Here is an 18,303-nt window from a genome sequence, read left to right as displayed (position 1 = left end):
CTTAGTACACTCCTGGTTAGTCTTTATCATTGTCTTTGTCAGATGAAATGGAATCATATATTTGGACAAACTGCCTTCCATCTAGAGATGAACTAGCATGGAGCATTTTTAACAAGTAATGATTATCTTGAGCCGTTGGTTTTTACTCTGTTGAGTTCCATTCATTTCTGACACCAGGTGTAAGACCTTATCTGGGAACCGACAGAGTCATCTCATTTGAGCTGTTAGTACACTCACACGCTTTCTAGAACAAATTGTCTTGTTTTGAAAGTAGGATTTGGGAAGTTGGATGTTTGAAGTTCTGGGTTTTCCTCTCCTCTCTTTGCTGATGCACTGAAACTCCCCCGTTTGATTTTTGACATGCTCGACATATGACAAAAATAATTTTGGATGGTAAGTTCTGTAGTATCTGCCCAATTCTTAGAATCTTTTTTAAGTGTGAAAATCATAGCATAACATTCCTAAAAAAAAAAATTGAGAACTGTTGGCTTCTAAGGAATTTTCAAAGATTTAATATGCCTTGGTATAATATAAAATGAAAATGTGAGGCCTTATGTAATTTTTTTCTTTACATCATTTAAATTATTTTCATTAAGTAGAATTTTATGGGGGCTTGTTAATTGATGCCTTTTGAGTTGTCAGGTGCACAGCTGTAACATGAGCATAATAGTGCGACTGAAATACTCTGATTTAATATATTTAAAAAGCTATATATTTGACACACAACATATGCATATGGATGTGTGTGTATTAATGTATGTATAGATAGATATGTATATGCATATCTGTGTACACACACACACATATATATGAATGATTTTTTATGGTCTTTCTCTGGGCATAGTCACTAAGTTTCATATAATTATATTCTTTGTAAGGCTTTGAAAATAAGCATTTATATTGGTGATAAGGTTAATAGAGTTAAAAGAATTAATGTTAGGTCCTTTCTCATGGGGATTTCCTTACTTAAATCCTCTATCTTCTCTGTGAAGTAAATGTCACACCCATTTTACAGATGAGGTCATTGAGGCAGGCAGGTGGGGAGACATTAAGTAACTTGTTTTAAAAGTAAGAGAATCAAGATACACCCCCCCACCCCCAACCCCAGGAGAGTCAGTGCACCACAATTTCCTCCCTAAATAGATTTTGCTCTGGGAAGATGCTCTGAATCACTTGCAAAATAATAATGCCAAGTGCTCTACCTAGTGAGCCTTCTGTTTTCTCTCTGGCTTGAGAAATGGGGTTGCTCTGGTCTGGAGGACAGAATCACCTTACTCATTGATAACTCACCCCAGTGGTCCAGCCTCTGTCCCAAAGCCTGTTAAGTGGTTCTCTTCTGTTCTACACCCCAGGAAGAAGATGAAGTGCCCGACGATGAGACTCTGAACCAAATGATTGCTCGACGAGAGGAGGAATTTGATCTTTTTATGGTAATGTCACTGAAAATCCTGGAAACAAATGCCTGATCCCTCTGTCCCTTTTTCTTTTAAATGCAAGATGTCTGGAGCCTTTGTGCCCAGGCTGAATTTTGTTTGTGAACCCCGGGCCTTTCCTTCAGTTCAGAGACTGGAGACTGGCTGGATTTAGCCTGCAGACATATTTTGTTTGGCCTGTGCCATGTTTTTTAAAATTCAAATCTCTTGCCAACATAAAAAGAATCCTGATTTCTGGCTTCTCTTGAAAATTGAGTGAGGGCAGTGATACCAGGCCTGCATCTCTCTGTGGAAGCCTTTGGCTAGGGCAGGAGTAGCAGCTGTGCCCTCAGGACAGGCCATGTGGTCTTCAGCTTACCACAAACACACCCTCACTTCCAGCTCATGTCTAATCCCCGGCCAGTGGCCCTGCTGGCCCTCGGCAGAGTTCATAGCTCTTCCCTAACTGACTCCTGAGGGATCCAAACGAATATGCTCCCTGGGGGTGGGTGTGGACAGCAACTCAAATGACAGGCTCCCACCTCCTCACACTGTTGAAGAGACCCTGCTGAAGTAACCTACCAGCTGTGCATGAAGGTCTAGCCTTCACTTTAAGATCAAAATTGATTGCATTTCACTGATACGAAGTACTTGTAAAACAGCCTTGACATTTGACAATTTAGCATCCAGGATTTCAACCTTGACATTCTAGGATATGTAGTCAACTATAATTTGGCTGCAACCCACTTTTGATTTATGTGGTACTTGCCACAAGTCTAGCGTGGACAGGAGCACACCCCTTGGCTAGTGAGGGAGGCCCTCAGAAATCACATCTGACTGTGTTCTTAAGACATCTGCTATAGCTATTTTATTTACCTCTGTATCTTCAATGCTCAGAACAGTTTCTGGCATGTGGTGGTTGCTTAATAAATATTCATTGAATCAGGGGTGGCATTTGCAAAATTTCAAGCCTTGTGTGGCTGTAAGCCTGGGTCGGGATGTGTAAAGTTGTCAGGTTCCCCCCGGTACCTTCAGTCATTTTGATCTTTCTAACATTTAGCCCGATCGTGGAGTAAATAAGTATAAACTGTAACTCTGGTGGTCAAATGCTACAGAACCCACCAATTAGAGGTCCCAAATTGGAAGTTCCCAGGTCTCAAGTGATTTGCATAAGTGAAGCAAGTGGACAGGGGTCAGTGGATGGTGATGAACAGGTGGCGCTTTGTCTAGAGGGGCAGAGCTGCAAGCCTCATGTAGCTGAAATTCCAAACTTTCAAAAGAAGCTAGAAAGTGAGGTTTTTATATTCAGTTTCTGGATTTCAAAATCTTTGCAGCTGAATTCAATTTTTTATTATTATTTAACACTTCAAGCCAAACAAAATACAACTTTGGGCCAAATATCACCCAAGGTGTTTGCAATTTCCACCTTTTTAGCCTAGACAGCCTGAGAAGGGTGCGCAGCTATGTAGAGGCTTACGTTATTTTTGTGATTTGTGTCTTGGGAACAGTGATTGTGTTCACACAATGATTGAAGATAAAAGACGTGTAATTCTTTCTCAGGAAACTTTTAGGTAGCCATGGGAATAACTCCTACCCCGGGCTGTGCACTATTTGTCTCCCTCCTAAATTAACCATCCTACCCACGTAAGCCATTTGGAAGAGAAATGACAGGAAAAAGACTTTACCAGCATGGTCAACATAAGGAGTTCAAAGAACTTAAAATTTCTTCATTCATACTGCCGATCAACACCTTTATAGGTTATTCTCTGTTTGGGGCGATTAGAGGTGCACGCAGGAAATAGACATCTTTTCTCTCCTTGAGGAACTTATTAAAATGTAGATTACTGGGGAACACCGGGGCTAGAGGCCCTTAGCTTCTCTGCCTGATGGCTGATTGGCGAGAATTCAGCACAGCCAAAGCCTCACATACTCTTGAGACCCTGGAAAGGATCAGCTGTCTGCCACTATACAAATTAGATTAGGCCCAGAGGTGATTGCCATCATCAGCCCCAAAATAAGGGAAAAAGAATACTGCTTTCTTACTTTTGGGCTGGATATTTGCAGACATTGAAAGCTTTGGCAGTGTGTGAGGCAGGGAATGGAGTGTCTGGTCAAGGCACAGCCTTCTTTTAATTTGGGAATATCTTATCCTGCAAACAGGCTTGGAACAGGTGGAGGTGGTTAGGGAATCCTTTTCTGTAGGCATTTTGATTTTGTGCGTGTTGTGCTTGTTTCTTAAAGGTTCACTTCTCATTTTGGAGTAAGACAGATTTTTTTTGGTTTGCTTCGTGTTGGTTTTTAAGATTCTCCTCATCAGCCAGCTGCCTTTGGCCAATTCACTATTCATTAGCACCTCCACCAGGGGGCAGGAAATCAAATTGAATCCTTGCCAATTCCCTCAGATTAAAAACTGTAGTGAGAAACAAGAATGGAATGTGAGCTAGACTTGGAATTCAAATATTTAAACTCTTTCTTTATCCCCTATTATTTTTAAAAAGTTAGTTCTCTGGTAAAATTAATACAAATGTGTTATTTGTTATGACATGAGCCACAGGGAAAGTCTGAAATGTATTATTCGATTTTATATCCTGGACCCTGTAGTTAAATAACGCATTAAGCAGATAGTCTTTTTAAAAGAAAACCTTTCTTTTGAACATTTTTATTTCCTCCTTCTAAAAATGTGGCTTCAGAAAGTTATCTCTTACACTGATTACCTATGAATTTTACCTAAAAAAGATCTTTGACAGGTGAAGATACATATCTGACATACTTTGTTAACATACAAACGTGAAGCTTTTAGCTGCTCTGTTCAATGAGAAGTTTTAAAAATAGTTGTACTTGTTAGCATAAGGTTATTGGATCTTAAGACAAACATATGCATGTAATATCTGAATAATAAATCAGGCTTGCTTGAATAAGCCTGATTTATTATGTAAACTTCAGATTTTGTACTAGTATTCTGCAAGTAGAAATCTCTGGGAAGAGATATCATCATAAGAACTTTAAGCTTATTAAAAATTGCAATAACCCTTCCTAAAAGAAAAAAAAAAGCAAGTGCAATTTATTATGTATGTATTAGAAGAGATTTATTTTCTCTATTTTTTTTATGCATGGCCTAAGTCATTTTACAGGTGTTGGAATAGGAAACGGTAATAATCTAACCCAAAATTGAAATGGCAATCTTCTGTCATCTTTGTGCAGTGCATTAACAAAAAATGGGTTTTCTTCTTAGCTTTCTAATAACTATTAGGAGATGACCTAGAGAAGTCCCTCTTTAGATTGCACTGCAACAAGGCATCCTCTGTGTGCTAATTACAAAGGTTTGCTGGATCCCATTTCTGATACCAGAGCATTAGAAGGCAGGATTAAGAACAGCCTCTTCAGCTAACTATAGCACATGAGAGAACAGAATGGCCACATTTATCTACCAATGGGACTCCACCATGCTCCAAGCCTACCCCAATGTTCAAAATACAATCATTTTCAAAAATGTTTAAGCCTAGTTTAAGGAACTTTGAACTTTAATTTTTAAATAGACTCTAGAGGTCAAATTTGGACATGAAGAGAAATTTCATTTACATTCATTTACATTTTGTTACCAGTTTTAGCTCTTAAGAAAAAAAATTACATTGACTCCCTGTTTCAGTTATGGTAGAACAGAAGGAAGAAAGGGGAAAAGGTAAATCATTTAATGGTTAATGGTCTATTTGCTTATAGAAACTCTCTAGCTAGTGATATGTATATGTAACTAATATATATAGCGATTCAGTGGAGGCTTTATTTGCTTTTTTTGGCTATGAAATTTTTTAGTTATAGGTTAAAGCCAAGTATGTGGCACTTAATTTATGTACTAGTGCACTGGATTGTTCAAAAAGAAAGCAGGAAGTGGGGAAATAGGCATTTTGAAGGCTATGAAAGGATATGAAGGGAAGCCCTTTCATTTGTATCAGTTGAGATGAGATTACATTTGAAGTCTGTCTCTCTGTGACATAATATTTTCATAAGAGGTAAGCTTTTTAAAAGCTAAAGAATTGAAGGACATTCCTCTTGCAGAGCCCAGGGTGCACCAAAAATTTAATATGTTCGTGGCCAACCAATAAATCAGTAATGTGCCTCATGTCCATGTCCAACCAAGGGTGGCTATTTTATAGTGACACTTGGACGGCTGATTTTTTTTTCCTGGTTGTTTAATTAAAAGCAAGAGCCCTATTGTGTAAAAGGAAATTTTCTCAATGAACTCTCTTTCTCTCTCTCTCTCTTTTTTTTTTTCTTTTTAGGGCTTGTACCTGCAGCATATGGAAGTTCCCAGGCTAGGGGTCGAATTGGAGCTGTAGCTGCTGGCCTATGTCACAGTCACAGCAATACTGGGTCCAAGCCGTGTCTGAGACCTACACCACAGCTCACAGCAACGCCAGATCTTTAACCCACTGAGCAAAGCCAGGAATGGAACCCACATCTTCATGGATGCTAATTAGGTTCATAACCTGCCAAGCCACAATGGGCACTCCTAAACTCTCTCTTTTATATATGCTTGAAGGTTACCTTTATGCCAGTGTAGCAATGAGTTGTATCACCAGGGCTCATGATTTTAAAATACACCCTCCCCCCTTTGAAATGTTCTTTCTATTACTCAAGGGGAAGCTTTGGCACCCACAAAGACTAAGAAAAGGAATTTTTTAAGGAGTATTTTTTTTAATGCATAAATACATTTCAAAGATGGGTACAAAGGAAGAGATTTTGCCTTTGGGATAAGCTAGGACCAGTCAGCCAGGATACAGAGGCTCCATGGTGGAAGCTGAAAGGGACCCTGCAGCCATGGAGACTTGTGAAAGTCCCATGTACTACCAAGTCTACACTGTACAGAATCCCCTTTCCCTTTGGTGAAACTTTTGTTTATGCCTCCAGCGCATGGACATGGACCGGCGGAGGGAGGATGCCCGGAATCCGAAACGCAAGCCCCGCTTGATGGAGGAGGATGAGCTGCCTTCCTGGATTATTAAGGATGATGCTGAGGTGGAAAGGCTGACATGTGAAGAAGAGGAGGAGAAAATATTCGGGAGGGGTTCTCGCCAGCGTCGGGATGTGGACTACAGTGACGCCCTCACGGAGAAACAGTGGCTGAGGGTAGGTGTGGCTTGCTTCTTGCTACGTGGAGTGTTGTTGGCTTGGAGAAACTGTGGGCCTGAGGCTGGAATTCTCTGAGGGGCGACCAGTTGCCAAGAAAAGGGGAAAGGAGTGTTGGACACAAATAAAGTCATTCTGCTATTTCAGTGGAGTCATTGTATATTTCAGGGCAAGGCCTTGGAATATAGTGAAGAATTGTTTTTTTTGCAAGAGCAGAATTGGCCATTGATAACACTGGATTACTAGAGCTATGAGACCCACTAATGTTTTTATGACTGATGGCCTGGTCATGCCTCACTGTCTCAGAGTTAGAATCAAAATGTGGAAGGGGACCATAGCGGTCTTTTGAATTGTTCCCCCTCATTGATGGTCTTTTCATCAGAGTTTCGGAAGTCTTGAAGAGAGTGTTCAGGATAGCAGCATCTTCTTACTGCCTTGTTATTTCCCAGTCCCATAGAACATTAGCTCTGGAAGTTGCCTTTGTACTGTCTTGGTTTTGTGGATGAAGCAGTGGAGGCCCAGAAAGTTTAGGTGATTCTGTGGGATCACACACCTGGCCAGAAATAACAGAATCAGTGAGTGCTAATGCATTCTCGGCCTCAGTTTTGGCTTGATCGGATCCATCCATCCCAAACACAGACTAGGGCCTCGGACTTGAGTTGCTGATACTTGGAAATGGTATTCTTTGGCGGGGGGGATTGTTTTTGTTTTTCTTCTTTGAAAAATGTCAATTTCTCATTTTGACTTAGGAATGTCGTCTCTGACTGTTTAAGCACAGAAATGTCAAGGTGCTCCTTGGAGCCACATGCGTGCGTGCCCAGGCCAGTGTGCATTTTCCCTTTGAAGGTTTAGCCATACTTTCCGCTCTTGGGAGCAGACGTAGTACCTAGACAGACAGAACAATCTGGGATATGAATTCCAGGCAGGGCCGGTAAATGCACACTGGAAATAGCAAGCATGATTGGGTGAAAACCAAACAAAATAGAAGCTGTTTTTGTGAGTTGTTCATTTTACTGAAAGGGAATATAATTCCCAAGCTTCGTAAAACATGGATTTTAGGACCCAGGCTGCAAGTAGGTAGGTGGGTTGAAAGATGATGGGGGAAGGATTTTGAGATTGGATAGCAGAGGCAGACAGGTCTTGGCACCACTTGAGATGTGATTTACTCAGGATGTTGTATGATGAGAGAGACGTGACCTGAATTTCGAAAAGATTGAAGTCTGTGGTGTTCTGCAAAGAAAGAGACTAAGAAAGCAGTGCTCATGTTTATGGTTGAACAATGGCATATGAAATGTAACTTTTGTGTGATGGTTTTACTGTCACATCCAAATCTTCTAGTGGCCTCAGAATATGTTTTACAGATTTCTTTGTTTCACTATTGTGAGGTTGTAGTTGTATAATGAAAATTCATTCTGTAATGGCAAGAATTTTTGTTTAATATTCATTTTTGAGCTCTGGAAAATTCTTTTCCCTTTTTCTGTTATTTAAGCAATAAATTAAGCACCTGGAATATTATTACAGGAAATGAGACAACAAGCTAGACCAATATTTTAAAGTCAGTCTTTATTATATATGTGTGTGTGTGTGTATGTGTGTATCCAGACACTACAAACAAAATAATCTTGTTTATTGGGCAAGAAGGTAGCTGAATTTTTCTTTTTTATAATAACTAGTGGAAAATGCTCTTTAAAAAATAACATTACGAATCTTAGGAAGTTTTAAAGTTTAGAATACATCATTTTTTTCTCCCCTTTATGCAGATTATATCACTGGTGATTAGCATAGTACATAGCACACAGTTGAAACTCAATAAATACTTGTGAATATGAAATGATAACCTTATAAGAGGAAAGTGGAAAGTTACTAATATACTGGTGATGTGAGGATAGTATTTCTCTTTATAGTGTATCTAGTAAACTTCCTTTTTTTCCTACATGGTGCTTTTACTGGACTCACATCTTTTCATCTATAACATGTGTTTCTAAAAGTGGAAAACTATTTTGTTTTGCAAAATGACATGGTTAAATTGATGTTCCTCATTTTCACCTTAAGGTGCTTTGCAAAGTTCCAAGTCACCCAGGAAGGCCGAAGCTGTTCTCAGTACAGCTCTGTTGTAATGTATCTTTTTGTAATCCAGTCTCCTGTGTCCATATTTGGTATATCTGGTAGGAGCTGGTAACCTGCTTTGACCAGGCCATGCAGTTAACGCAGACCACCTCATGGCCTAAGCCTACAAAATAGGTGCTTACTGTCGTTTGTTCTTTTGCTCACCAGCAGCAGTCCTGTTTAATACCGGCCTATTATGCTTTTTTGATAATCAAATGTTATTCAAGGGGTTCTCATGGGCCTGGATATGCAGAGCTATTCTCCACTGGCTGATGATGGAACACGTTGGGCGAACCCAGCCAACACAGCCTTGAAAGGAAATTTGGCAGGGACCGTTGTGTAAGAAATGCTGTAATGGGGCTAAAATAATTCTTCTTTCTCCTGGCAATGTTGTACAACGCCTGTTGGCAGAGGCATTGAAGATACATAGCATCCCAGAGTTGGAAGGCAGCTGAATGGAGCCGCTCCTCATTGCACACTTAAACCACATTCTCTGCAGCCTCTGTGCCAAGAGGCTGGCCATCCATCAAGGAGGCACTCTGCCTTTTGTCTGCACAGCCCCTCTAGTGGTCAGCCCCAGCTGTCACTTCTTCCTCCCTTTGATTGGAACAGAACCGTCTTTCCTTGCAGCAGCTCCTCCCTGGTCCTGATCCTGTTCCCTGGGGTGAACAGAACAATGTTTTTTTCTGTCTTCAGCATCACCTCCCACTGGATAAAACGAGGACTCACGTGCCATGTAAAATGAACTTTCCTCCCCTCCGATTTTGTTTGGACTTTCTTCATCCTTCAGGGCCCAGCCCAATTACCGCTGCTTCTGTGATGTCAGCACAAGTAAATCCTCATTGCACTTTGTCCTGTGCTCTCATGTTTCTCTATCTGTTCTTTGGTCACAGCACAAAGTTTCCTAGTATTCTTGGTAGTCGCTGATATGCCTGCTTTCCTGACTCATGCATTTGCTGGACCTTGTTAGCATTGAGGACTTCCATGTGCAAATAGTAAGTGCCTATTGATTGCCAAGTTGAAATAGCATAAGCTTGATGTCTAAGACTTTAGTCTCTGATAATGTTCAACTCCTGCAACAGATGGACCTAGGCATGCCCTATTCATGGGTCCATCTAAAAAAGACGTAAAAACTCTTCATTTCTCACATAAAAGTTCAAGATGCCTGTTTCTGGTTGGTTGGGGCAGCTGTTCTCCACATGGCCATTCAGGGATCCTGGCTGGAGACCCTGTCAAGCTTAGTCGTCCCCATTCCAATGGGCTGGAAGGGGAGGAAGACAGCATGGAGGGGTGAGTGCTGAGTGCAAAGGACCAGGCCTGAATGGTTCTTCTACTCACATCCCATTGGCCAGAACTCAGTCATCTGACCACATTAGCTGTCAAGGTAACTGGGCCACGTGGTCTGGCCTTGAGCCCAGGAAGGTAAGCTATTGGTAACAAGATAGCAGTCTCTGTCTTAGGTTAAATTTAAATGATGTGGCCAGTTTCTCTGAACTTTTTTTTTTTTTTATGGTTTCATCACAAACAGGTTTTATTTTATAATCATAGTATGCTAAAAATTCCCACAGTGTCCTTTAGACAATCTGTTTAGTTGGAAGGTTTTTAAAATTTTTTTGTATTCATGTGATTTTAAATGAGGAGGATCACAGTTTCAAACATGGCTCAGTTGTTTTTTTCAAGGATTTTAAAGTTGTTTTGAAACCCCTGTTTCCATTGAGGAAACCTGCATTTCTTTGGTGTTCACCAGTCTCAGGAGAACTTCATCTTTTGGATATTGTCAGTTCAACATGCGTGCATGCTATGGGCTGTTTCTTTCTTCTAGAGGCTCCTGTCCCATCTTCCATCCCCAAACGGCATCTGGATAAAGGTAGAAGCTCATGTTTTGTCATGGCATTGGGGCAGGTGCCCTGTCCTGTGGATCTCTGCTAGGCTCAGTTCAGGACTACTGGCGTGTCCTGTCCCTAGAGGTCCTGACATGTGGCCGGTCCCACCTTATTCTTTTGGAGCCTCTGATGACATGTTCTGTTGAAGTCTGGGGTCCTGGCCAGAATCTCCAGAGGATGGCTTTTCTGCAGGCTCAGAAAACTCCTCATGAAGACTCCCTGCTTCTCCATTCTTGTAGTGATCTCAGCTCTTTTGTGCTTTTGTTGGGAATCTGCAAACTTATGGCTGCCTTCTTCCCAGTATGCCGGAACATACAGGCGAGTCTAGCCTCTTTTCTCAGTCACCACCAGGGGGTTTCAAGCTTGTAGCTTCTCAAATCTGATGATTGGGTGGAGCGGGGAGCTCTTCAAAACAAGCAGTATGAAAATGCCTTACTTTGGCAAATTCTGTGAAAGCATGTGACTGTACAAATACATAGTGAGTGGACCCTCCCAGAGCCTTGGAATGAGCTTGTAAAGTGAGAGTCCTAAAGCTCATGCTTCATACTTTTGTAATAAATATACCTCTAGGCATTTTTAGGGCTTCATTCCTCTTGCTCCCTGCACCCTCCTCCCCACAATTACACCAGGTTTGGAGCCTGATGGGTGGGTATTCCATTTCAGCTCCAGCTAAGTGTACTGAAGTTCAGTTGCCTGCAGTTAGCACAGACCCCATTAGTTAAAGGGCTCTATCCCCAAGAAGACAGGGCTATTACTTCAGACACCAGCCACACTTTGGGGTCCCTGGGCTACCTGCACTACTGACCAACTGGTTGTAAATTCAAGGGTTCTCATAACCCCTCAGGTTCAGTCATTTGCTATAATGAATCACCAGCTCAGGAAAGCACTACTGATGATTATAGTTTGTTATTAAGGATGCAAATAGGGTGGACCAGCCAAATGAAGAGGAGCCACAGGATGACGTCCAGGTGGGGACAGTTTCTCTGCTCTCTCCTCTGGGAATCAGGGAGCATCACATCTCACCCTACTGGCACATCAGGAAGCTCCACTGAGCTTCAGTGTGCAGAGTTTTTATTGGGTCTCTTTCCCATAGGTGGGGCTGGCCTACAGCTTATACTGCAGGTAGCAATAGCCTCAGGGCTGACCTTTTACCTCTCTTCCTCTTTGCTTCCTTCCTGTTATATCACAGCCTCCCAGACACACATGGCCTGGCCAGGGGTGCTCTTCACTGTGGCTTCTAGAGCAGTTCTGGGAATCCCCATCCACCAGACTTAGCTCTTGATTGCAAAGAGCCTTTGTAACTGAGGGAGCGCCTCTCCATCAGGGCAGCCTGATTTAGACTACTGTCTGATGGTAGCCTCACAGATCCTATTTTGGAAGTCAGAGTCATTTTGCCTTTTTTGCCCTTGCATACCAATTTCATCCTGTTCTTCCTTAAGGCAATGGATAGCTCTCCTGAAGAGGGAATGATCCCTTTAGAAAGTGTGGAAGAAAATATTAATGGGGTTTTAAAAGTATTAAATCCATCACTGTTTTATAGCTTTCCAGTGGGGTACCCAAGATGATGACAGTGCCCTATTATGTATTGTGTGTGTGTATATACGTGTATATTTGCACATACACAATAACTGGCTCACGTAAATCATTTCTTGGGAAAACATCTTTATTTATATGAGAGGGCAGGCATTTGACCTAAATTAGCAGACATCTGATGTGCCCAGTGGGCCAGGTGCTTTTGGTTTAACTTTAGCCATGTGAGCACAGACTGTAATATTTCTAGTAGTGTAATCATTATTGAAGCAGGGGCTCATAAAAATGGGGTGACTGTAGAGCTAAACAATGGGCAGAGCGTGGATTCTGGAATGCCTACTTTTTCTATTCTTCCTGTTCCTTTGGTCCCTCTGCCAACTTCAGAAATCCCTCCCTGCCTAAACATTTGGTGACATCCCAGAATTTATTTAATTGCTGAGTGAGTGATCTGTGCCCTCCAGCACTTGAAGATAATTGGAATGCATTCTAAATTATATGCTCCATATAGTATTTAATTGCCAGCCTGATGAAGGGAACCAACTTTGGAGAGTCTGCGTTTGTTTCACAGTGGATCCGATGTCTTGCAACTGTAATCTGGGAAAGGCTCTCCTTCTTTGCTGGTCTCTCGGTGTGGTCCTTACGTGTAAGTTTGAGGATGCTGCTTTTGGTATACTGTATAAGCTCCTGGTGATCAGTTAAGCTCTGTGTTTCTGCAGTGCCCTGTATTGTTGGGTCCCATATCATGTTACATAAATAATGGGGATAAGATGCACTTCCTCAGCTCCTTAAATCTCATGTTAGATAGCTAGTTTTAGAAGTCCTGGAACTTCCAGAGGGATCTTAAGGACAGGCAACAGAGAACACCTTTTTTTTCCTCAACCGATCTAGCACAGATTAGAGTTTGAGTTTCCTGTGATTTCAGTGCTTGAATGACATTTCCATAGTTAGGGCAACTAGAAGGATTTGGGGGGGGGTTCCCCCTTCTCACAGATCAATGTGGTGACAACAGAGTAAAAGACTCTTAATCCATATCATACTAGGGGGACCATTAGTAAAGCAAAATGTGGCACGTCTCGGGGGAGTTAACCCATGTGTCTTAAAAAGTTATGTAACCCCAGGTCCAAATATAGGATGGGACCCCCTGAGTTGGGTTTCCCTTACAACCAGCCTGAAATAAATCCACAGGAAAAAAAGGCAGAGAAATCCATGGAGAGTTAGTCCCAAAGAACTGGAAAAAGTACCAAGAAAGTTGAAAGAAGTTGGGATTTCAAACACAGTATTTGAAGTTGTGTTGAAATGCACAATGAGAAATAACAAATTCTGTCCTCATCTGTAGAAAGAGGATTTTTCTTGCTCCAGAAATCTTCGAAACAGGGTGGCAGCTCTACTCTTTGGGTTGGATTAAGCGGGATGTGATTCAGCCTGAAATCAATCAGGGGCTGGAATTGCCCAACTGTAGTCACAGCTGACAGTGTCAGTGATTCTGGGAGATGTCCCTTTTCCCTAAAAGACCTTATTTTATGCTGGCAAAGTTTGGGGGTTTTTTGGATTTGTTTTTTGTTTCCTTTATCTAAAGCGTAATGTGAGTAATACCTTTATGTTGCTACTTCTCTTTTGTTTTGTCACTTTATATCATCGTTTCTTGCTTTTTGTTAAAAGACATACTAATGCATTTTCATTTTCTTTTACCAAACGGTATTTTTAGCTTTTAAAATAAGGTCAACAGATTTACGGGGGCAAAATGGCTAGCAAGCTGCATTTCCATTTTTATACACAAGGGAGAGCTAAGGCTCTAGAAAATGGATTTGGGTTTTGCCAAATTCCAGGTCCTTCAGCACTTCAGGAAGGAAGTACTGAACTAAGGAATGGCGTCAGAGTTGTGAATTGTCTGGGGAAAACACTTGACTGTAGTAAAAGGATTTTGATAACTGTCTATAATTTTTATTTTGCTCTTAAATCCATCGGCTAGATTGTTGGTTCGCAGCAATCGGACCTAATGTGTTTCCTTTGGTCAAAACTCAGTAGGATCGGTTTAATAGAACAAAGTATTCTCAGAGGGCCAACAAAAGTACTAAATATTAAAGGCTGAGACCCAAGAGAGACTTGTTTCTACTGACTTTTAAAACCGTGATGCCTAGAAATTCTAGGCTTAAGTTTTTAACCCTTTGAAATCGGGATTCAGTTCTGAAGCCTTGAAAGTAACCATCAGAAATTGGTTCTGGCTGACAGATAACAAGCCCAAGTGAGTTCACGTTACCTTACCTGGAGCCAAGGCACTGCCTAGAAACAGATGGTCTTAGAAATATGGCTCCTTTTCTGAATCAGTATTTGGTTTTTGTCCTATATATTTTTGCTTTATTCCTTTTTTTTTTTTAAATCTGTGAAGCTACAAGAAGAACTCTTTTAATTTTTTAATTTTTAGCAAATAAAAGGTGTATGTCGGAGTTCCCGTCGTGGCACAGTGGTTAACGAATCCGACTAGGAACCATGAGGTTGCGGGGTTCGGTCCCTGCCCTTGCTCAGTGGGTTAACGATCTGGCGTTGCCGTGAGCTGTGGTATAGGTTGCAGACGCGGCTCGGATCCCGCGTTGCTGTGGCTCTGGCGTAGGCTGGCGGCTACAGTTCCGATTCGACCTCTAGCCTGGGAACCTCCATATGCTGTGGGAGCGGCCCAAGAAATAGCAAAAAGACAAAAAAAAAAAAAAAGGTGTATGTCCTTAAGGTATATTATGTGATGTTTTGAAGTAGGTATTCATTGTGAAATGACTTCATTCTCCCAGTGAGGAGTGAGATGAGTACTTTTTTTGTTTTTTTGAAGTTAGGGACAGGGCAGGGGACTTTGCTGTCACTGTGTCTGGGTGTGAGAACGATGATTTTTATGGCTGTCTTTCAAGGGAGTTTAGGATCATGGTTAAGAACATAAACCTTGGAATCTGATGAAGTAAAGTTCAGACCCCTTGTTCCACTTACTTTGCTGCGTGACCTTGAGTGCCTAGTGAAAACCCTCATGGCTTCATTGGAGAATGGGGACAATAATAGCTCGTTCTTTATGGAATTTTCTGAGGTTTAAATGTGTGTAATGTAGAACTGGGTATATAAGCATTACCAGAAAATTAGCTATTGAGGAAAAAGCATTAAATTATTTCAGAGAAAACCTATTTGGTGATAGGAAAAGAAGAAAGAAAATATTTCTGTTGTATGTCTTCAATGTAAGATTTGGGTGACTGGACAAAGGCAAAAGGGGTAAAAGAGGCCCCCATCCTCATTCATTAGTGGAATGAAGGAGGATGAAACATTTCCTTGCTGAATATGTTCTGGGACACGCCCATGGGCTTATTCATCTCAAGCCCACCAACCTGTACTCACTCAGCTATCAAGTCTCTAGTTTTTTCCTTAACCCCCTGTGGCTGCAGGAAGAGCATGGGGCTAGGGGTCAAGAGGCTGGCCTGGGCTCCTCGCCCTGCTGCCAGCTAGGTATATGATCTGGGTCCAGCCTTTTAATCCGGAGCGGAGTTGCATTCTCTTGGGATTTGCCAGATCCTTTCACCCATCTAAAGACAACCTCTGAAATCACAGGAAGCTGCCTTGCTTTTAACTTTTCACTGTGCTTTTAGTAATGATCATCCCTGCTTTCTGATTGGTGGGTCCATTGGTGGAAGAGGCTGTTCAGAAGCACATTCAATGCAAAGCCCATTTATCAAATGTCAAGTAGGTCAGGCTACACCCAGTACATGGATGGGGAGAGCAGCATTACCTGTCGAGCTTGGTTCCTCGCCATGGCTGGCCCACCTTATTAGTGCAATTAAGAGCCAGAGTTGAGTGACGCTATTAGAGATAATATTGCACACTTAGCCACCTTAAAGAGCTTGTCAAGAGCAGGTCTCCCAGTGTACACAGATGGGACTTAATAGAGATTTAAAACAGATTGTGAGATGCTCTAACTTGTAGGGCTTTTAACTATTCAGGAAATCATACTTTAAACAACATGTATCCTACTTCAGACTAGACTTTTAGTGTCATGTCTTTCGGGACGTTGTTGTGGGTTTTCCCTCCACTCATCCTCAGGCTCTGGAGGACAGAAGGGCAGCTGCCTCTTTGGCTTACGGTATGGCGTCCAGACCCGGTTGACAATGGCATTCATTTCCTGGCGGCTTCTGGGACACCCAAGCCTCCCTAACAGCCACATCTGTGCTCCTGTGGGTTTCTCTCCACCGTGCGTGGCCTCCAGGGGGGTAGCACTCCAGCACAGCACATCCCCCATCCTCCTTAACAAAAGAAAAAGAGAGTCGAGGCTTTAGATGCCAGAATAATGAGTTGAATGGAGCATGTGCCATTTGCAGATTGCTGGTGTTTTAGAGAATAGCTTTCCTCTTGTTCAGGACAGTTCATGCGGCTACTCAGAAAGGTCAGAGGGCACTTTCCAAAGCAAACACCAGTTCTGATAACCCTCTACTCCCAGCCCTACCCCCTGCATCCAGCCCACTAGAGCTGGATATAATTGAATCAAAGCACTTAAGAAGGTCTCCAAGGCCAAGGCCATCTGGCCTCTGACTGGCCCTCGGATCTCATCTTCTCCTCTTGCTCTCTGGGTGGCTGCCACACTGTGCTGTCTTTTTGGTCCTGTTCACTTCCAATAAGGCTCTTTTCCAGGTGGTCACATAACTGTCTCCATGTGCTAATGGTCTGTTTACAGACAGAGGCTTCCTGACCACCCTGGCTGAGTGAGCCAGGCCCTGCCAGTAACCATCCAATATCCCACATAGATTTTCTTCATGGCCCTTGCCATTATCTAAAGCTTATCTCATTGGCTTATGCCACTGGTACTAAGCTCCAAGAAAGCCAGGACTCTCTGTCTTCTCCACTGATATATTGTAGCACTAGAGCAGCAGCTCATATGCATGCCTAGCAGTCCATCAATCCCTGTGAATGAATGAACATACCAGCCAGAGACTATGGCTAGGAGAGGATATTCAGTTACACTCCTTGTCCTTTTGGTAAAGCTGGCAGAATTCTGCATTGTTGTTTTTTAACCAGTACTGATCAAGGTAAAAATTACTGGCATTCCTTCCCCTTAGATTCATGATCGGTGTCTTCATGTAAAGATTTCTTACTTAGGGAGTTCCCATTGCGGCTTAGCGGTAACAAACCTGACTAGTATCTGTGAGGACATGGGTTCGACCCCTGGCTTCACTCAGTGGGTTAAGGATCTGACATTGCCGTGAGCTATGGCATAGGTCACAGATGAGGCTCAGATCCTGCCTTGCTGAGGCTGTGGCATAGGCCTGTAACTGCAGCTCCGACAATTTGATCCCGAGCCTGGGAACTTCCATATGCCATGGGTATGGCCCTAAAAAGACCAAAAAAAAAAAAAAAAGATTTCTTACTTAAAAGAATTCTAAAGGCATGTGCTTTTGACATAAATGTTCTTGAATGTCTCATGATTTTGAAAGTTCTGTTTTAATTTCAAAACACATTGATGAAGATTGTTTAAATATGCATAAATTGCTTCAATCCAGCTATTACCTAGGAGTTCTCACAGATTTTACAATAGCTTTCTTCTGGCTTAAATCCTCATTTCTTTTTGGCAAAAATGGGATCAATACTTTTAATCTAACTCAAAATTAAAAGGCAAGAAAGAAGGCCCTAAATTAATTGGGTCTTCATTTCTATTTTTGTACAAAAAAGTTTCCAACAGAGAATTTTAAGTATAAGGTCCTATACCTTTTAGATGGCTTCCTTTCTTATTTTCTGAAAGAATGTTGAATTGTCAGAATCGTGAAAAATTGTAGATGGAACCATGAAACTTTGCTGTAGGCAAAGCTTGATGCTTGTTCTGCTGCTCCTACTGAAATCCAGTATCAAAGGCCACTGTGTTCATAGTCCATCTTAAAAAATATATTCCACACACATGGCACCATTTTATTTGTTTTGGGAATTTTTTGTTTCTTTTTTATTTCCTTTCGGTGCCGTTTTTTAAAAAAATATCTTTCCCTTGGACCTCGTAGACTATTTTCCAAAGATTATTTAAAATGATAGCCTCAAAACTCCAGTTTTCCTGAGGCTACCAGTAGTTCTCTCCTTCTCTTCCATGCTTGCCTCTCATAACTTAGTGAGCAGACAGGCCTCAGGCATGAGGAGCTCAGGGCTCTGGTTCCACACCTAGTATTGTTTTGTTGTGTGATGTCTTGGATAAGTCACCTCACCTCCTTGGGCCAGGTTCCTTGTCTTTACATTGGAGACGTGAGGTG

General features: G+C 41.9%; 1 protein-coding gene across 6 annotated transcripts in view; it reads left to right on the top strand.

Annotated features, from left to right (window-relative positions):
* Positions 1 to 18,303, top strand: part of SMARCA2 (SWI/SNF related, matrix associated, actin dependent regulator of chromatin, subfamily a, member 2) — a 191,470-nt gene that overhangs the window by 109,306 nt on the left and 63,861 nt on the right. For all 6 annotated transcript variants that reach the window (XM_047767718.1, XM_047767711.1, XM_047767716.1 and 3 more), the window contains exons 26-27: positions 1,353 to 1,430; positions 6,318 to 6,536. In XM_047767718.1, the coding sequence (XP_047623674.1) occupies positions 1,353 to 1,430; positions 6,318 to 6,536 (297 nt within the window). The remainder of the gene's footprint in view (positions 1 to 1,352; positions 1,431 to 6,317; positions 6,537 to 18,303) is intronic.

The sequence above is a fragment of the Phacochoerus africanus genome, chromosome 2 (assembly GCF_016906955.1).
Source record: "Phacochoerus africanus isolate WHEZ1 chromosome 2, ROS_Pafr_v1, whole genome shotgun sequence".
NCBI classification, from domain to species: domain Eukaryota; kingdom Metazoa; phylum Chordata; class Mammalia; order Artiodactyla; family Suidae; genus Phacochoerus; species Phacochoerus africanus.
Note: the sequence above shows the minus strand (reverse complement) of the source record. Positions and strands in the feature narration are given on the sequence as shown.